The sequence below is a fragment of the Cyphomyrmex costatus genome, unplaced genomic scaffold (genome assembly GCF_001594065.2).
Source record: "Cyphomyrmex costatus isolate MS0001 unplaced genomic scaffold, Ccosl1.0 scaffold123, whole genome shotgun sequence".
Lineage (NCBI taxonomy): Eukaryota > Metazoa > Arthropoda > Insecta > Hymenoptera > Formicidae > Cyphomyrmex > Cyphomyrmex costatus.
The window spans coordinates 5,479,112-5,500,974 of record NW_017275207.1 but is presented as its reverse complement, the minus strand read 5'-3'; the positions used below and the strand labels follow the sequence as shown (position 1 = coordinate 5,500,974).

General features: G+C 29.8%; 3 protein-coding genes across 4 annotated transcripts; 1 reads left to right on the top strand and 2 right to left on the bottom strand.

The window, feature by feature from the left end:
- Positions 1-1,108: 1,108 nt before the first annotated feature.
- On the bottom strand, positions 1,109-2,900 carry LOC108781753 (LETM1 domain-containing protein 1). Of its 2 annotated transcripts, XM_018549832.1 has the most exons (4): positions 2,563-2,900; positions 1,650-2,421; positions 1,400-1,549; positions 1,109-1,289 (listed from the first exon to the last, which is right to left on the bottom strand). In XM_018549832.1, exons 2-4 carry the CDS (start codon positions 2,370-2,372, stop codon positions 1,110-1,112), a joined length of 1,053 nt encoding a protein of 350 aa, XP_018405334.1. In that variant the 5' UTR covers positions 2,373-2,421; positions 2,563-2,900; the 3' UTR covers position 1,109. The 2 variants fall into 2 exon arrangements, with proteins under 2 accessions (XP_018405334.1, XP_018405340.1); XM_018549838.1 differs by lacking the exon at positions 2,563-2,900 and having other exon boundaries at positions 1,650-2,461.
- A 110-nt stretch (positions 2,901-3,010) lies between these two features.
- LOC108781404 (26S proteasome non-ATPase regulatory subunit 5) lies at positions 3,011-5,228 on the top strand. Its single transcript, XM_018549359.1, has 2 exons — positions 3,011-3,374; positions 3,896-5,228. The coding sequence occupies exons 1-2, from the start codon at positions 3,193-3,195 to the stop codon at positions 5,223-5,225; spliced, it is 1,512 nt and encodes a 503-aa protein (XP_018404861.1). The 5' UTR covers positions 3,011-3,192; the 3' UTR covers positions 5,226-5,228.
- A 404-nt stretch (positions 5,229-5,632) lies between these two features.
- Positions 5,633-21,379, bottom strand: LOC108780804 (nose resistant to fluoxetine protein 6). Its single transcript, XM_018548623.1, has 10 exons — positions 21,058-21,379; positions 10,190-10,449; positions 9,414-9,589; positions 9,002-9,159; positions 8,108-8,242; positions 7,122-7,681; positions 6,548-6,853; positions 6,231-6,405; positions 5,962-6,104; positions 5,633-5,884 (listed from the first exon to the last, which is right to left on the bottom strand). The coding sequence occupies exons 1-10, from the start codon at positions 21,377-21,379 to the stop codon at positions 5,756-5,758; spliced, it is 2,364 nt and encodes a 787-aa protein (XP_018404125.1). The 3' UTR covers positions 5,633-5,755.
- Between the last annotated feature and the right edge of the window lie 484 nt (positions 21,380-21,863).

Sequence of the window (21,863 nt, the reverse complement as noted above, 5' to 3'; positions counted from 1 at the left end):
TATATATATATTACAATATATCAGGTACTGATATGTATCAAAGATACTTTAAGATTTTAGGATATTTGTTATCCCAACGTCAATTGTCTCGAATATATTATAAATACATTACAAATATTAATATTATAGTACAAATTACATTGTAAATATATATATTACAAAAATACATATAATAAAAAATAATTTATTAGTTCACAAATTTTCTTTTTCAATAAATTATTTACGATAGCAAACAAAATTTTGTATGATGATTAATCTTATCATATATTTATGTAGATATTATTATATGTATATGAAATTTTTAAGTCATTTTCATTCCTTGTGCATGACAAATGTAAAATATTTTTATTCTGTTATTTAATAGGAATGAAAATCATTTGATTGTATATTTTATGACAAAATATTTAAGTTAACTTAACGAAAAAAGAATAATAAAAAAAAATTAATGTAGTACTTAAATGTGTCAAGGTTGAGTTTTAATAAAAATTGAGTTATGCATATTACTGATAGTCGTTTACCGATAGTGCTTTAATCATTTGGTTATCTATATTTTTTACTAATACTTATTAGATTTAAACTTGAATTAAGATATTATTTATTTGGACTCGTCATTTGACGAATCACATAGATAAGACGTCTACTGATTATCAATTTGCTTATCTTTTATTAGTATAGATCTGCCTGTGAATTTTTTTTATTGAAACGTTTCTTCCTTTCTCTTATTATTTCGCCATTTTTTTTTAGATTGGAATAGCATTTATTTTTTCTTTATATAATAACAAATTATATTATTATACTCAATTGTATACAAAAAATAGTATGTTAAAGTGTATATAAAATAGTTACAGGTTTTTTTTTTATATAGATTTATACAAAATAAAATGCGACACACACACACGCATGAACATGAACATATGACACATGTATTTGTTTTTTATGTAATTATAAATAACACTTGTATGATTGGTATATATTTTTAAATAAATAAATATAAATAGATACAAATGATTCGTATATTTCTTTGGTATAAATAAAATAACATTTATCGTATTAAACATTGTACATTTAGCAACAAAACTAAAAAATTATAAAACCTTTTTGTTGGTTTTTCAATTATATATAAGAGTCCAATTTGTTGAATGATTATAAGCTAATAAAATAGGGCTATGTAATAACAAAGATAAATTATTTTGGTCAACAGATGCTGATATTATTAACCATTGCTCAAGCCAGCTTCTCATACTTTCTATAGACATATTTGCAGGATTTACGCCTCTAAAAGATAATGCCTGAAAAGTTAATTCATAATAAAATATCGTTAATACATTTTTTATATTAGTATATAGCCTATATTTAAAAAATGCACTAAAAAGCGTGTTAAACTAACAAAAGTATGTACCCATCGTATCGCTTCGTTAGACATTTCTTTTACTCCTCCTTCTCGTACGATAGCACGATCCATTCGCAATATTAACATACCCCTTTCCATCAATCTTTTCCTCTTGAAAGGTCTCCATAGTGACATACCATGTATTGCCAACAATTCTTTCTGGAAAGCATATATATTATCTATATTATGAGACAAGCTTTCTCAAAGGAGAATCAATTTATATTTAGAAAAAACGAGTGCAATTTGTGAAAACACTTACCAGGTGTTTCCTTTTGAGATTATTAAGAGAATATGGTGGACCCGAAAAAAGCTTGGAACAAGCTATGATATTCTTGGTGGTTGGATGTGTACCACTTCCTAAGCAAGCTATAACGTCTCGCCATTTTATTTTAAGTGTTTTATCTTTGATGCTCTTGAACTCCGCCTGCATGCACCTGAACAATGGTTTGTTGTGTTTCAATCTCGCCCTGTGATCGGACAGCATAAATTCTAGCTTCTGTTGCAGCGTCCAGTAGTGTGACGTCAGTAAGTAGCGTGGAAAGTACAAAGCTAGGGGAAAAATAATGTAATTTGTAAACGGCGCAGCCGACAGTAGAAACAACGGTAAGAGTTTTCGCAGATCCTTCGGCATCGTGTGCATCAGCTGCAGCTGTTCCCGTGTTAAGCTATTTACGCCGTTCGATCCCTGCTTCTTTATCGCAGTGACGAAACTTTTTAAGTTTGTGTACACATCTCTGGTGCCGACACTGAATACACGGTACATCTGCATGGTACGCGGGAACTTACGCTCCAACGTATGCTCATAGTTCTTGATGTAATTTATATACCTGCCGAACCAGTACCACTTGAGATTGGCAACTTTTCTGGACTTGTCAGTCTCCCTCTCTACTTTTACAAGACCCCGTTGTATCGGGCTGCGTTTTAAAGGCTCTAACGTGTTTACACCCTCGCGCACAAATGTTCTCGATATCATTTTGTACATTTTAAGATCGATTCTTCCGAGAAAGCGAGATTTCTACAGACTCGATAACCTGAAAAAAACCTTTCCATTTGATCTACGTCTAAAACCTCTTAACCCCAGAAAAATTATTGTAAAACATATCCTTTATATTAATACACTTTGATTTATCGTAATAATCAGAAATAGTATTTATTATGATCACAATACGTACCTATATGGTTATATCCCTTCTAGTTTGAAACACTAGTATTGTACTTTTCGTAATTGTATTCCCACTTTATGCCGTTTCTTTAAATTACTTTTGTTAGATACTGACATTGCGTAGAAAATGATCTTATATTTATATTTGCAGCTGATGTACGGTACGACACATTTCAGGGTCGGCGTCAATTCACAACCGGACGAAGCGGAGTCAGCAGACTAATTCATTTACACTCATTTACAACTGTTTACACCTTATTGCGATGCAGATAAATGTGCACTCCTCTCTGGTGCACTCTACTAAGTTTTAATAATAAATTCGGCGAACAAGAATAAAACAATACAGCATGCGTTCCATGCATGAAATGAAATAATGCACTCTTAAGTTTGTTCGTATTGCTTGAAATAAACAATTTTTGTACTTTAAAGAGAAAAAATATATATTTAGGCGTTGAGAAGGAAAACGAAAAAAGTGCAAGTAACGAACAGTCTATTAGCGTTTGCGACTTTCGACTCCATGATGTGACCCACGTCCAATTAGAAAATCAAAGTATATGTCGTTATTTGGGTTGGACGGTTAGGTTAGGTCAAATCCGCTACCTCAAAAAATACTACAGTGTCAATTGTCAATGAGTCGACCATGGCAGAGTGGTACCAAGCGAAAATCCTGCAACTGTGTGAATTGAACAATGTCGAGGATAGAAAGAACGTCCTCACGGACATCAAAATCAAATTCAGCACTTTGAACAACCGAGATGCCGAGCAGATCGCTCGTAATTTAGACTACAGACCATTCTATTCGCAGCTAACCTCGAACGACAGGTATGATGATAAGTGAAATTTCTGCGATTCTCATGAACAACAATTTATGCATAGATATGTAATCCGTATATAGTCAATTACTGTTCATGTAAGCTTTAATCGTTTATTTTTAAATGTAGAACGTTTTATCTTATTAATGCAAATATTAAGCATTTAGATGACAATCAGAAAGTTGTTATTAATAAATATTATTTCGCAATAAACGAATACAGGAATTTATAGATGAATAATCACTGTTTAGATTGATAAAATAATTGGTTTCTTTGACAAAGTGGCGTTACATTAATTTTATTTTGCTTGTATATATAAATAAGTTAATTAGTTTCAACACTTTTTGATTATCACGTTGTATAAACAGTTTGATTGGCCCAACATTTAAATCTTTTTATTTTATATTTATTTAAACTGTTATAATACTTTGTATGTAACTACTTTTTCTTATACAATATACTACTAAATTTTGCATTTAATATTCTAAAATTGCTACTAAGAACAAAAAGAACTACCTTTCTTTTTTACAGAGAAGTTGTAGAGCAGATATGCGATATTTTGACCATCTTGTTCAGCATGCTGGAACCTGGGGAAATTTATCAGAGATATTTAGTTGAAGTATCTGCTTTAATAACTAATCCAAATGCTAGTGTGAGATTGCTTGTGTTACGTGAGTTTTTGCGCACAGCTTTGCATCCGCAAAAGATATTTCAGTTACTTGCAGACACCATTCTTCTGATTTCAATTATAAACAGAATCGGCGATAACGATTTGAATGTTGCCGAATGCGCGATGAGCGTAGTGAAAACAGTTGGAGAAAATCCAAATGGTCTACACATTTTGTACAAAGGTGACCTTTTGAGAACATTTGCCAGACTGTTACAGAATGATACCATTAGCTTTCGTGTTTATGAAGTGATTGTGGACATAGCCAAGACATCTCAAGAGGCTTTGGAAGTATCAGCCCAATCAGGCTTTCTGAACAGTTTAATCAATGTACTAGAAAACGAAGATATACTGCTTCAGTTGAATGCCTTGGAAATATTAACTCAATTAGCTGTGTTCGAAGAAGGTTTAAGTTATCTGGAGCAACAAGAGGTGTTGAGCAAATTAGTCCAAAAAATATCACAAGTCAATGAGAATCCCTTGTCAAATCTTTTGATACCCGGCTTGATGAAGTTCTTCGGTAACGTTGCCCGTCATTGGCCCAACGAACTATTTGCCAGATATCCCGTGATAATCTCCGCACTTTTTGATGTGATAGATAGTGGAGATCAGAATATCCTAGGCCCTGCGTTAGATACTCTGGGATTTGTATCTGCGAGCATTGAAGGAAAATATGCGTTGCAAGCTCTCGGAGACGCGATGCCGGGCGCTCTTAAGAAAATTGCTGAGATTGTACAAAGAATGCCCACTGCTTTGAGAATTCGTGGCCTAAACAACCTAGTCCTTATACTCGAAGTTAAGAGAGTCGAGCAGGACAACAGAATTTTGTCCTTAACAAAGCTGTGGTTTGATTCGCTGTGTGACGATCCATTGGGAATGATCGTGGCAATATGCAGACAACCATTCGCTGATATCAGACAGGCTGGATTAGAGGTGTTAGCAGTTATTAGTTCTCAAGTATGGGGACAAGAATACATATCCACGTATCCTGGTTTGATAGAGTTTCTATTAGATAGAAACATCGAATCGTTTAAAGAATGTAAGGATGCAAAATATGAAGTTGTGAAATGTTTATCTGAAGCGGAGCGAAATGTATTCGATGCGGACACTATGCAGAAGTTCAAGCGATTTGTTAATGAAGGTCCATATTTCGTTGATGTTAATACAGAAGTTGCGATAGAGGGCGCTTTGTAAGGGAAAGGCTAATCATATTTTACATTAATATGTAATATTAATGTTAAAGATTATGTGTTATGCATATGATGATAATATGAGCAAGTAAGAAACATAAATAAGTATTTATTTTTTATTTTATTCATAAAAAGGATATTGTTTAATAAAAAATAGTACTCTTTTTATATATTCAATTGTTCTTGCATTTAGTTCAAATAAGTCGACTGTCATTATCAAAGTTTGTATATTTAGTCTTTTTCCCAGAGCATTTTTCTTCATTAATAAAACTATTTATATTGGAATTTATATACAAAGAGAAATAATTTATTTTACATCTAGCAATACACAAAAAAGTCTACAACTTACATATTTGAAACAAATCAAATAAATGGTATTAAAATACATGTGTATACTCTACTCTTGTAATTATGTTCGCGATATTTTATCCTTTTTCTTCACAGATCTTTACGAAATCTATACATAATGTGTAAATAAGATCATATAAATAATTGTACGGGAGTGTATGACATGTATCAAATATACTTTAATTTTTATTGTATACGTTTCCGCTTTTTCGGTGAGACAATCTTTAGCATACTGACCACCGGTGCTTCAAAGGCGAGTGACACTATAAATGACAATGTGTACGACAGCGATAGCTGCCCCAGAAATGTTATCATCTGAAAAAATAAAGTGTTTTATGACAATCCGCTGTTAATCGTTAATCATAAAATTTTCTCCTTAGCTACTGACTTACCATTATATCCTTCCCTAAATGAAACGGAGAGTCTAGATTCATAGCGGTTAGACGGATCACAAGTGGATGAACTAGATAGGAGCAGTAAGTTACTCTGCTGAACGGGTACAAAAGAGGCCACGATAGAATCTTATTTACGTATCCTGAAACAATACCGATTTAACACTCCAGTTCACAATGGTCCAAATGTAGTTCACATAAATTGATCAGTCTAATATTTATTACAGTTAATCCAATGATTCATCAACATATATGTTTTTATTTCTCACCGCCGTAGCCAGTACTACATGCTATTACGATCCACGCTAAACCTAGCGCCCACGCGCTGTGGCTCAAAGATGAATACGCAGCTGCAGTGACAGGTGTAAGTTCTGCCTCATAAAGACCATAAAGCAAACTCAAGAGACACGCAGAAGACAAGAGCCATCCAACAACAACGGTAGTCTAGAAATGAAGTTTATAATCAAGGAAGAATATTCAAACATACACATGTCATAAAGACACTAAGAGATATAACAATCTCACACATTTTTTAAATTGTTTTAAATATGTTCGTTGAATGTACTTTCTCTTGGAAACATCGTACCTTAGACATTTTTACTTTACAATCAGTCTTAAAGAGGAAGTAGCCGACGCTCATGCCGATCAGATAAGGACCTAATCTCGTCCATGGTTTATCGTAGATCTTGTCGAAAAGGGCCAACGGATCGTCCATGCTCGGTATATGATTGTTAACTAAAGCGATATAGCCGGTAGTTATCCATGAGCTTACTAGAAGACCGACTAACGCGCAAGCTGCGATTTTGAAGTGATTCGTAGCCAGTACCAAAATCACTCCACCCACAATATAGAACTGTGTATCGTCCGCTAAATACCAACTCCAAAGCATACACTGTAATATTACAATGTACACTTACATCTTTGTTTGATGGAGACATAATAAGATTAATAAAATCCCCGAAAAAGGATCAATTGAAAAAAATTAATACAGAGATTAAATTAGAATTGGAGAGATAAATAATATGAAATTGAAACTCTGTATTATATAATTATTTTTATAAAATATTACATTTAAAAATAATTATGCAGTCAATATCAGAAAAATTTAAAGAATTATGAATTCTCTCTGTTATAGAGAAGAAATAAAAAAAAACACACACCATTTGATCGACGGGAAACCAAGTATTGATGTAGAGCAAATTTCTCCACCAGTAATTGGGACAGTTATAGTGATCTGCAGTAGGAGGCTCAAAAACAGAATTTGTGTAGAAATACTTCATCGAGATCTCGACTACACCCAGAATAAACATATACGGCGCTGTGAGCCTACAAAATCGATACACAAGGAGTCCAATAAATTTTAGGGTGCCTGCGGCGAAACCTCGCGTGCCCTGTGTGAGTCTCTTTAGGTCTCCCTTGGCATTGGTTCTGAAATACAGAAAGCTCACGAGCAAACCACCCATGAAAAAAAATGTATCAACGCTGAAAGCGCCGTTTGTGATGGTCTGGAAGAGGAATCGCTTCTCTACCACTTTGCGATACTCCATATTATCCGAATACTTAAAAACAATAATGCACGTATGGCCGAGAATGACCCAGGCCATTGATATCGCTCGGAGCCCGTGCACAGTGCTAATTGTGTCGCTGCCTACGTTACGGTCGCAGATGATCTTCACATTAGCAGGAACGGAAAAAGAAAGTAGAAGTTCTTCGAAAGTACCTGCGAAAATAAAAAAATTTGAAGATACATCGTATCATAACGGATATACTAATTAAATACAAATAGGATTGTATATCACATAGTTATATAATTTTAATCTAAATCAAAATTATAGAAAAATGAATAATACTTTGAACATGAATGTTATAATATTATATAAATAAATTGTTTATTTATAAGTTTATTTACAATTCTTTTTAATTAATTTTAAATTAATTGTATATTAAATTAAATTAATATAAATTAAAAATAGATAAAGAAAAATCTAGTCTCGCTTATAATTTTATACAAAATAAATGTTAAATTTTTAAGTTCGCAAATTAGATTTCTTGTGATACATTTTAATTCGTTTGTTCTTTATGATATATTATATATTTCTATGATGATAGTTCTACACTTAATAGATAAGACAATAATTTAACATACTAAGATGTTGTTCTTCTTTGGTAGGAGGTTGTAAACCATTCTCGAGACCATTATTATTATTATTATTAATCGACTGCACACCATTGCTATTAGAATCTGCCACTGGAACAGGAAGGTAGACCTCACCTTGAACAGCTACGGAATATAATAATAAATCATGTGACTACTTTTAATACCGTCTTTGTCTTGTCTGGTCTGTAAGTCGTGCATTAGTCGGTACTTCCATGGTATATGAGGTATCTATTGCTATGTTAATTGTTTAAAAATTACATTTGCCAAAGTTACTATAGCATGAATTAATATAATAATAAATTAACAATGATTTTCCTCAAAGCTTTTATTACGTATAGGTATATTACTGAAAACAGGACTACGTTCTACGTTTTAATTTTTATAATTCTATGATTCTATAATTTTCAATTTGCACAGTGTTTTAGATTCCTCGCGTTTCTTTCTATATTATACATACATGATTTCTTATTTTTCCGGAATAGATGTCTCTTTAAACATTAGTTTCCAAGATTAAAATCTAACGATTTTAATTCTATATATGTATATTTATAACAAAATCTTATTTTTATTTAACCATAAATTTGTCTTTCTTTAACCAATTTTAATTTGAAATATATTTGAAAATTTATAAAGAAATACTTAATATAAAAAGATTGAACATCAAATTTTTAAAAGAATAAGTAAAAAAATTTAAATTGAATAAAGGGTCTGTGCAAAAAAAGATGCATAAATATTCTATAATATTTCTTCAGAAGAAAAAATTTTCTTTATTTTAATATATTGATACTATTTTGTCCTACAAATGATACAAGTTATAGCAAATGATTAAAATGATTAACAGGTGATCAAGAAATTCTTAAACATGAATATTAATCGTTTTACCATTTATGACCTTCCGATCGCCATTAGTTAGATGATCGAGTTTTCCATGTTTCTCTAAATCATAGATTGTATTTCTTTTACGGACTGCCATTTTCGATAAATAATAATCATATCCGGTACCAAGAATCATCAGTATTAGAACCACTATACTGACACCGCTAAAATATAATATTTTAGCTTTAACATTTGTTTGCTTGTGTATATTTAAATTTAAATTGACAAAATATATCAATGCTTATCTTTTAATATATAACAATGTAAATAAAAACAATATATATATATAAATTATATTGTTATATAAATTTTATATATGTTTAAAATGAAACTTTGCATGATATGACTTGTTTTTTGTAATAATCAAATAATTAACTGCAAGAAATGGTAAATTAATTTTTTAAATAAATAAACTTACGTTAAAACCCAGAAAACTGGATCTGTGTACATATCGTATGAAATATGCTGGTCTCTAACTTTTTCAATCGTTGAATGCTTCGCTGCAAATTTGCTTGCGGCGAGTTTTCCAATCACGGTAACGTCGGAAGCAGTGCATGAGAACGGTAGACAAACGCCCAAATGAATTAGTTTTGTCTAACAAAAAAACAGAACAAAAACAACATATTTTTTTATATTGTAAACTTTACATAAAATAACATGCAATCTAAAAAAAATTTTTCTTTTCAAAGGCATAAGATATTTTCTAAATTCATATGTTTTTTTAAAAGAGCAATAACTCAAGAATTTGAAAAACATGTCAGTTTTTTTAAATAAAATTATATGTTATATTTGTAATGAAATTTTAATATGTATATTAAAAAATAATTACCAAGGTATTGAAAATATTAACATTTTTTTATAACATGTTTTACTTTTCTACAAGGTTTTTTTGAAAACATTACGTTTATAAAAACGGTATTTTATATTTCATATTTATGGTAGATTAGAAGAAATATTAGTTTTACATTTTTTTAAATAAATATTTAATGTTTAGTAGTATTAATATATTATGTTTATATTTTATTTTTAATATAAATTTTATGTAAACAATAGTGTATATGAATTTTCTTCATATTTATGAAAAAGAAAAAATAGACATAAAATAAATTAAAATAGATTAAATAGAGAATATTTTTGAGATATTTTTGTTCGTAAATTATACATATAAGTTTGTAACATATTGATGATACTTACTGGTGTGTAAGATACGTTTATAGAAAGTTTTAACATATAAAATCCCAATTGAAAAGGCACCTCCACGAAATCCGTTTCAGACCAGGTACTAGCTCCGCTCAAACCCGTATTAATTGTAACTTCAGGATTTTTTACATTATTTTTTGAATATATATGTTGCGATGGATTTGTTCCAATGTAATCGCATTCAGTAGCTGATCCCGTAAAATAAGTATTACCCCAGAAAAATCCATTAGTGAATCTACCAGATGCATCATCAACTGAAACAAGGAGGAATCAGTGAATGTCATATATTTTATTTTAAATAACAAAAGTATGTTTAGACATTTTTACTTTAAATTGAAGTAATTTATTAAATTATTATTTTTTACTACATATTAAAAAATGTAGTACAGAATCTATATCACACCTTTTGAGTAACAAATTAAGCTTGTTATAGAAGCAATTTTTTTTATTAAGATCTGTATTAAATAAAATAAAAATCGAAAATTTCTAGACATAAAAGCTTTTTTTAAATAAAAAAGTGCGTTTTAAAATCAATGGTAATAACTTTACTTTCGTTTGCTGTATAATTCTTTAATTTTTCATTTGCTTCTAATGTTTCGAAAGGGATTTAAAATAAAAATATTTATTACGTCACACACACAATGATTAACAAACGTAGAAATAAAGGATTTGTTTGGATTAAACATTTTATTGCATACTGCATTGGTGGAAATGTTAAAAAAAAAACATTTACTGTTAGAAGCTTTTAAAAGCTGTTACACAATATATGACAAGAACGGAAGTCGTTCGTTTTGTGGGACTGTTTGTTGTAATTGACAGAGATTTTTGATGGAAGCATTATATATATACATATATAAATTTTGAAATGAATGTTTTAGGACGTACAAATTGTAAAAAATACACATTGCACGTATTATATAAATAATATAATTATATATATATATATATTTACAATAAATGAAACAATAATCAATATCCACACAGCGGAATGTTGCGGTACGTAACATGGTTCATAAATTAGCCAGCAGTATTAGCTGGTTATTATCTAATATGAAATTAGTAATCTTTGCTTAAATGCCGAGACGCAGTGCGTAATTTCTACCTGATTAAATAACCAGGCTGCGTAATCGTTGTGAGCATGCGAGCTTTTTTGCGAGTGATGCAATAAAGTATTCTTGTTATCGTGGACAACACGTAATGCAACGGCGATCGTCATTGGGAAGGCGCGAAAACGGCGAGGCTTACGTTCGGAGATTTCATACGAGAAGTACATACTTTCTATTCAGGAAGTAAAAGATATTATCTAATCGTCAGTACGGCGGTGGATATACAGGATTGCATTACATAGGTTTTAGCTCGATCGCGATTCCGTTACGTCATGCTTGCGGCTGCAGCTGCGGTCAACGTCATTGGTGTTTTTCGTACCCGCGAGGTTCATGCCTAATCTATTGTATTATTTCATCCGTCACCCCTCCATTCCTACTTTCGATTCGGTAAAATTTTATGGTATCGTACAATATGATGTCAAGTTCTAGAAATTGATTTTTCCGAATTTTATGTATATACTGTATGTACAGGTATTAAATTTTAACATAAAATTAATTTTAATCAAATTTATGATAATAAAAACATTATCAATTTTAATTTAAATTATTTATACTTAATAATAATATATATAATGTAACAATAATTAATTTTACTTTAAACAAACTTCAGTTTGTTGATTGTACTATAATTGTTTGTTTCCTCGTGAAATTGATATTTATATAATTATATATAGTATTATTTATAAAATTATCTTTCTTAACAAAGATGAAATTTTTGACCTTGACAATTAGGCGTATTGTATTTTTTTATAATATTGAAATATGATTTTTTCTATTCAGATTAGTATAAAGTATACTTTATTAACAGTATTAAAGTATATTAACTAATTTTTTAATTTAAAAGAAAAAATCAATTTTATCAATTAAAGCGAAATTATATCCACTATTCAACATGTGTAAAATTTAGGTGTGTGTGTGTACGTGTATCATATTCTGTTTAAAAAAAATTGTTAAAAATATTTATTTAATTTATTTTTTTCAAAATTATAATATATGATTTTACAATGTATAAAACTTTTAGAACTTTTATGACAAAAATCTTACAAAAATAATAAAAATAAAAGCAACATTGGAAGATTTTATATCTTTTTTAATCTTCAATTTTAGTAGACTTTCACTTATCGATCATTAATATTCACTACCATCGTTTCATGAATCGTGACACAACGCGAATTCATGTTGTCATTAGCATGACAATAAATTTCACGTTATAACTCAGTTTCATTGCATTTTAAAGTCAAGTTCAGCCTCGCCTTACTGTTCGATTTATTCACGTCCGAGACATAAATACGCAATGTTGCATTTAATCTTATTAAGTCTTAGGAAAAATAGAGGTAATGTTATGTTATATTATATTTTATTTTACATGTAATATGTCAAATAGCTTATTATTTTACTTTTCTCTCTCTCTCTCTCTCTCTCAGTCTTCATACTAAATACAAATTATAATACATACACACGTAATAGGTACATGTGTAGTATTCTCATGCCTTGGAAAATATTATATATATATATATATATATATATATACATATATCTTTATTTATTTCAGTTTATTATTACATACTTCGTAACAATTTTGACTATTTTAAATTTTATATGTGAATAGCTGTCGTAATATATTTACAAATTCTTGGATTATTAAATAATATTTACTTTAATTACATCTCTCTGAGAATTTCAGATATTATTTAATTATTCAAGTTTATCGTTTTGCAACAAATTTCGTAAACGTAAAGAAAGGCTAAGCAGTATGCTGTATTGTGCCGACACTCGAGTATTGAAAGTTGCAGAAGAAAGTGAACGTGCGAAGATAATGACATTGCACTTTACCGCTCCTGTTTCTCTTAAGTGGAATTTTAAGAGTTTTTTGAGAACTAGAATTTTTATTACCCAATTTACAGTTTGCTCAATTTTAGAGACCTTCTACATTCCATATTTTTGCAACATATCACAACCAATACTGTTAATAGATATCTACTTGTGCAATAAGAAGTCAAAGTTGTGCTTAGCCATGACATAAGATCGTATACAGTTAACGTTCGTGAATGTAGCAATAAAAATTATTTCGGGTATATCCAATTAAAATGATGATGCCTCTAGAATCATTAAGTTAAATGATGTAATCACAATCTACTTAATTGTTGTAGTATACATTTAATATTCCAAATGTATATATTTTTCGTTAAACTTTATCATAACTATAGAAATTAATAATAATAAAATACTTTGGTGATTATTTAATAATAGACAGGAATATTTATTAATTAAGGTTCATATGTATAATATTAAGTAAAGAACATTTATAAAATCGAATATTTTATATTCTACCGAAATATATTTAATTTTTTTGTTGTTGGGTTCTTAGCTTTATTGCTTATTTTTTGATAGTACATATATATACATATACTTTCTCTGGTATATATAATTGTGATATATATATATATGTATATATGTATATAATATGTAGCAGAGAAAGTAGTTTGGAAAGAGAAACGCGTTTGCACTTTGCATATCTGATTGGTATGATAATGTTATATACATTTAACTGGCACTAGCAATATTAACATCCGTTTAGAATAGGATTACATTTTTAGTTGTATTAATGCAGATCGCACTAAAGATTTCAAGTAATTGCGTCCTTGATTATATTAATTGAAAAAGAAAGCGCATGATTTCTTTGTTTCACGCAATGTTCTGGTGAAAGCGTTCTACCTTTTTTGTTAGAATTCAGAAGAATTTGTACAGGTATATGTGTATCTGAAATTTTAATTTTAAATAAAAACTCAACTATTTTGAAAATTATATAAAATATTTTTGATCGTTCTATACGAAATATATTTGCTGATTTTGATTGATAGATATGTTTTCCCCATTAAACTAAATTTATATGTTATTTAATGTTAACTACTTGATTCTCACGATGAGTGTCAACTAAAATTTTTTTCGTACTTTTTTGGATAGAATGTAACGAATTTTTTACGCATTACATTTCAGAAAATAATGGTTAATTTAAGTTAATACTGATCTCCTTTTTAATATTAAACTACAAGATAATGTTATTAAATTTACCGATTATTTTTATTCCAATACGATAATTTTTAATAAGAATATTATCATACGAGTTATATGAATCTTATCATACGATAAAATGTATATTATAAAGACATTCAAAACTATATTTTCTTCATAGTATAACTATTAAAAATAAAATTTAAAGTTAAAAGTAAAATCAGGCACAAGTTCAATTATTAGTTTATCTATAATTTGTGGAAATTTTTGTAAATTTATACAAAAAAACAATAATCCCCATTTATATTACAAATCTAATTAGAAATAACAGCCTATATTAGCATATATTAGTTTGTGATTTTGCAATTATTTAGAGAGAGATATCATTAACATAAACCATTAAACCAGTTTCTAAAATGTTTTTAGCACAATTGTGGCATAATATTAGCCAAATATTAGCCCAATATATCCCCAACGTATTTAATATTGGCGAAAATTGTTACTATAAGACAGCATTTACTTATGGCCGTATAAGAAGATCCGTTGCAGTATTGACGATTCGCGAGCGTAATAAAAGCGAGAATGTGGATTGTAAAACATGCGCGCCAAAGAGATGCGGTAACTTTCTTTTTCTGACATACGCAGAAATATAATAACCTCGATATATGAAAGTGAAACGCGATCCGTTTCTAATGCAACGCCTTAGCTGTCATTTATGGTTGCTCTATTGCAACAATAAGATTAGTACATTCCAAAGTGAATCCGCAATTGGCCGCTATAGTAAAATGATCGATCGCAACAATGACACTTCTTTGTTCTTAATACTCTTGTGTATGTTACCAATTAAGCAATTTGATTAAGATATGGAATTATTTTTGTAAAAAATCAGAATATTGAGAAAATTCAAAATTTTCTTTAGAATAAATTCATCATTAAACAGCATAGACATTTAAAACATATTTCATTTTTCTTTAATAGAATTAAATATTATAGAAATAAAATAAGAGCTTGTATATGTAATATTAAATATTAGATCATTATTTAATAGATCATTCTAATGTGTTCAAAAAGTCTATAGATTATGCTATTTTAAGATCATTTAACACTACTTATACCGTTATCTATTCTAATTGATCTAGTTACGTGATGACTTAATTTCTTCTTATAATATATAATTATCAACACGAAGCCCGTCTATTACGTCACATCTATGTATCCTTTTATTAAATAAATTACACTTTTTAACGATACTTTACTGAAATTTAAATAACGGATTTTTTTTTTATTTTCACCGACTTTGTTGTTTTTTCTTTACGCAATCGTATTTTCTGATAATTATACTATACACAAAAAAGCTCTGGTTGCATAAACCAAAGTGGTACAAATCAGATACTGGTTAATCAAACGTTTTGGTTGAGATCACCTGTAATTCGATCATATAATTAAAATTCTGATTAATGTAATCAAAATCCATTTTGTTTGTACTTCTTGTTGATATAACCAAAGCATTTTGCTCAGTGTAAAAGTAATAAATTGCTATAGTGGATATGTTTCCGTCAATTAAAATAAAATAAGATTAATTGTTATAAAATACACGGAAAGTACGGATGACAGTTCCGTTATAGCGACATTTATTGTAGAATCGATATCGTTTGATCGGTAGCAGTTAATTTTATAGCGCCTCAATCACTGTCAGTTACAAATCTGATTAATGTTGTGCTGCATATAGCGTAATATATTATAACACATGAATTACTTAATCAGTTTTAACCACACACGTATAACGGGAATACTGTGGCGTACCTAAAAATTGCTTGCAGTTGATAAATAAATTTTCTCTATTGTTCTTTCTAGTTCTAGCTTTAAAAAGAAAGTTTCAAAAGTTTCAAATAATTCTTAACTAATATTTGTGGATAGTAATTGATCAAATATCTTTATCGTTTTATATAATTTAAAGTGCGCTTGGATATTTAATGTAAATATAATAATTTATATCGGAAAATCGCGAGTCATCACACATGTTAGATTTTACGAATTATACCTGTGCGTAATCATGAGGATACATGTAAATAAACAGGATATTGCACGAGGAACAAGTCGTTTGGACAGTAATACAAACGTGTTTCCGCGAAAGCGAAAGCTCACGATTTCGTCTTCAGCCATCGTCGCTGCCACTGTCGCTGTCATGTAATTTTTCCTCTTTTCAAATAGTATAATTTTGATAATTGCAATGCCGATTTGGGCTCACCACTTTCTAATGCTATATAGTCAAGTGGCATCTTCGTCTTTGCAACTCGATTGTAAAACGTGTATACTTATGTATTTACCTCGTATATACAATTTTGTTTATCTAATCACTTAGAGAGATCATTTACGTAACTTGAATAAATCTTCTGATTGACGCTTTTCAAGGGCACGAGAAAAAACGTGGAATCAAGATTAGATCAAATTTATAATACAGTTTCTTCTTGCCATAGCACAATAATTACTAGTCTACTCACGAATAATCAAATTAATAAAGTACTTTGTCAAGCATCATGCAACAACTAGAATTTTTCCTCAAAAGCCACTTACGTTAAGTAGGTATACCTCACAATACACACGTTTTATGCGCAAGCCATTAAACAGTACAATAACTCGATAAATGAATAAATGATAATAAATTATATATTGTATAGAATGCTATAATATTATATTATTCTGTTATAAAATAAAGTTTTTTATTTCTTTCTTTATAATTGTAAAAACTTGAGAATACTCTAAAAATAAAATGTTTAGGCTTCACATATAATATTTTCACAGATATTTTTGTCTTTGTAAATAAATTAATAGAATGTATAACTCGCGCATATAATAATAAAGTATACTTTTTAAAAGGAATGCAAAGCTTAATACATATTATAATAAAATTTTAGAGTTTTTTTTCCTATCTACGGAAACTTTAAGTGTTTTGAAAGTCAAATACTTATATAGACTTTATTATATCAAGTATTTTCATGGATGTCTTTGTCTCCGCAGATAAACAGGATGCGACTTTTTATGCGTAATAGTATATAGTATTAATAATGGCATCTTTTTTCAACAAATTTTGATGTTCTGAATTGTTGAACGATATGTAGAAACTAGGAAGTGACATTATCTAGACAGAAATAGCGTAGCTAGCGCAGATAGATGGAAATAACGTGTTTGTGTCGAAAGAGCGGCGTCGTTCGAAACAAATGGCCCTTCAGGCATCACAACGATTATGCTTTCCTCGGACAATGTTCTCTCGGTATGTATAGCGTAGAGCCTTTCACCTTTCCTCGTGCATGAAGTTCGCGAAATTCGCGAATGCCACAACGGTGATACAGGTGCGGACTCGTGGAGGGTGAAAGTAGTGGCCGGTTAAGGAGAATGTTTTCCGGTTATCGAGAAGCGTTGCTTCAAGGTGGATTCAAACCAAGCTGACAAGGACGAACGATCACGAGCAAGCGTTCACAATGATTCAATGAGTATGAGCGAGTGTAATGAACTTTTGTCTCTGCTTATATCGATAAAATAAAATTTTCATTCATTGATGCAAAACTTGCAACATCATTCACGCTCAATGAAATTCTTCTTCTTTAATTAATGGCTCACGCCTCCAGATAATGAGTAGGATTACGATACGGCCTATCTCAATGAAATTCGTTTATTGTATTGGTTCATCCTCTTCATCTTGATTGGATCTTTCTTTATATATACAATATAATCATAGATGATCGCCGAGAGGGGAGGGAGAGAGAAAGAGAGAACGGTAATTGAAGCTCACGTGCTTGCACAAAATTCTATATTTGTAAAATGCTCGTTTATTGTTCTCTTTCTACGAATCGTTGATATTTTGTCGATAACTTTTTCTAAAATCGTGACATTGGTATTTTGTTTTCGCAAGAATGAAATACGAGAAAGGAAACCCTGACCCACTTAAAATTTCGAATCTATCTGAATCGCAGACGACAGGTTTCCTTTTAAGTTCCTGTTCGTGAAGAAATTCATATGGAGAAAAAAGGCGTGCATATATATGTATGTATTAGATATACTGAAATGATCTAAATACATAGTTTTAAGCACCTGTAATTTAACAAAAATGTGCGCAATTATATAGTGGCATGATTTTAATACCTTGCAGTTAATATTCAAAAATAGATAAAGTTATTCTTTGACATAAATATAAACTAGGACTAGTAAACTAGAACTAGAACTAATAAAGGTCAACTAATTTATCTCATTTGCGTCATCAATATTTGAATATTAATGGCAGGTAAGTATTTAAATTTATAACGAATATTCCAATATTTCTTAAATGTTTATAAATATTATAATATATAACTGTATTCTGTATTTGATATAAACAACAAATTGTAATATAAGTCACATTAAAACATATTTAAATTTAAATTTAGAATACATTACGATTTCTCTATATATATTTATAGAAATATTTTTGGCACTCCTGCGAATTTTATTATTATTTACAAGAAATAAATAACAAGATGAAAATATAATCAATAAACATTTGTGTATACATTTATGCATCGAATAATGTATAATTGAAATATCATCTTTTTACTTTCGCTACACTACTTTCAGATGGCATAACGTTGAAAGGAAAAGTACGTAACAACTGCAGACCGTATTCGTAGTTTTAGCATCTTAAAAAGATTCTATACAATATTTAACTAGATTATATATTTTAATATTACTTCGATTATATCAGTTTTTAAAATGAAATTAGAAACTGATATATGCAATTTAAAAAAAATTTTGTTATGCAGTTTAAGATCAAATTTTGGAAAATATAAGATATTCTTTCATTAATATGCGTTTTTTTAAATAAAAAATAATTTAATATAAAATAATATTATAGAGAAAATATATAACTGATATATTTATCCTTTCGGATAAAAATTTACTGATATCGAGTAAATCAAATTTTGACGAGTAAGTTATTTAAAAAATTAAAAAAAAAAAAGAAACAATTATTGCTATTTTCAATTTATATATATTCAGCAAAAGTGTCAAAATATCAATTGATCAAGGAAAGTGAAGAGCGCCGAAGGCGTGACTCGCTAACGAAATCGCATCGGCTGTTTCACGTGAAGTCGACACGTTTGATCGGCTCTTTCTTGTGTCGCTAAAAGTGAAACCTCGTGACGAAAGTAGGCAAACGGGAGGAAACCGGAAAGCAGACGTTGTTTAGTGAGAATGCTCCTGGCCAGTTCATCAACATGACTTTGACGTCGGCGTCCTATTTCTTTCATACGTAACCGGATAGCGCGAGAACAGAGTGTTCTCAAATCTTTAACCGACTTTAATTTTAACGGTAAACCTTTCGACAGACCCAAAATCGATATTTACACGGGGAAAGTTATGAAGAGTGCCATAATGTACGTATTTGCTTCGTCATACTTAATATTAATATACCTTCCTTGATAGTGTTCTCAAATTAAGATTCCGCAAAATTAAAATCTGAAAATCTATCATTACAATAAACAGTGGACAATTACGAGATATGCCGTGCAAACAAGATATTTCGTTCCCACAGTCGTGATGCAACTGGAAGGGGATCGTTCGAATAACTCGCATCTCACCGAATGATTTAGCACGATTATCTGCAGTGCAATGTAATGTAGAAAGCTGCATGAGGGAGAAAGTTGTAATGCATAGGAAGTTACATATACACGCGGCACGTACAAAACCGTTCGATATGAGATAGAGAACGATGTAATCAGATCAAAAATTAAATATATTACGCCTAGTATAACGTAATTGATTATGTAAAGTAATACCGTGAATTATTGAGTACTTGTTATGACGTAAAAATAGATATAACAATTATGTAACGCAACTAGAGGCATCGATTACGTTAAATTATAAAAGACAAAAGTTTGTAATTCAAATTGTAGCAATTAATTTAAAAAAAAAAACAAAAGGTAAAAGATAAAGATCTACTCGAAAATCGAAAAGGTAAAAGATAAAGATCTACTAGGAAATCAACGATGTATGTATAACCACTATCTTCTTTAAACGTATATATCGTTGTGAAGTTGTATTAAAAACAACTTCCTGCAATGTATGGCAAACAATTTATTTCATAAGAACAAAGGAAATCTTGTTCTTGTAGTAAAAAAGGGACGAGAGTCATCTTCGTTTATTCCCTCTTCAATTGCAAGTTAGAAGATGGAACTATCGTGTTCTAAGTTCTAAGGTTTCAACACAAAACTAATGTTTCAAAATAATGTTTATATATTGCAATTAATTAAACAAACTGTAAAACAATTGATAAATTCATAAAAACTACGACAGTTTGATCCTATAAATATAAAATTTATAAATATAATTTATGTTAGCAAATAATTTCTCAAATTATTATTTTTGAAAAAATAATAAAAATAATTATAGAAATTGTTCAACGAGTAATATTACTATTTTTATAATTAACAAATAAACCACACATTAAATGAATCGGTAAAAAATGTATCATAATTATATACAAAATCATTAAAAAATTTGTATATATATTCATTTATTACTTATATATATTAAGATATACAATTTTCATAAAAATCTTAATTTATCAAAAAGATGAAAATATCTTTTAATATGTATAGAAAGGAGAAATATTAATCAATTTTTGAGAATTTATAAAATTAGAATTGAAATAATAGCAGTTCAATTGAACAACGAGATAATATTTTTAAACAAAAGTGGAAAGATTGAGCTTACCTTTAAGAGCCCATAATTCTTCATTCTTCAGAGCATCGACGTATGTCGTAATGTCTTTGCCGCATTGTGTTCCGACGGGGTACTTCCCTTCGATCCAATTTCTTACTAAATTACGCGCACTAAAAACATCCAACATTTCCGACAGGCTGGTCCAGTTTTTTTCAATTACATTGATCGTCATTGGTAAACTTCGTACTCGGAGAGTCGGTTCCTTTGCGTCATTGTTTGGAATATTTGTAGATATTTCTTCGGCGAAGGTGGAAACATAGATCGCGGAAAATATGAGTAAAGTTAGAAATGGCAGATACATTATGTTCCGCATGTTTATTTCATAAATGTTCACAGAAAAGATGTATTCAGCGTGTACAGAAAATTTGAGCAAAATTCACTAGACCCACATAATCAGCGTTTAGGTAGATCTTTGAAATTGATGGTCAAGATCAGCGAAAAAATTTCTCTTCTTCTGGTAGTCGACTTTCTTGATTTGCTGACAGACAAAGCTCACAAAATATTTAACTTTGAGCAAATAAAATAGTGATTTTCTGTCAGGATGCTCGTGACATTGCAAGTAATATCATTAATTCGTAATAAACTTGCGTATTTATTTCGACATTTGGACGATGGAACTCTTATAGTCACGTCTGAACAAGGCTGCGTTATATTTGCATGTTCACTTCTAAATTGCCTATCAGAGAATTCTGATAACGCGATCTTTTTAAGATCATGATAATTTTCAAATGTTAATGTTGTTGCCCGCCCTCAGGAAGAAAGAGAAAAATTGAATATAAAAGAGATGATCGGCTACG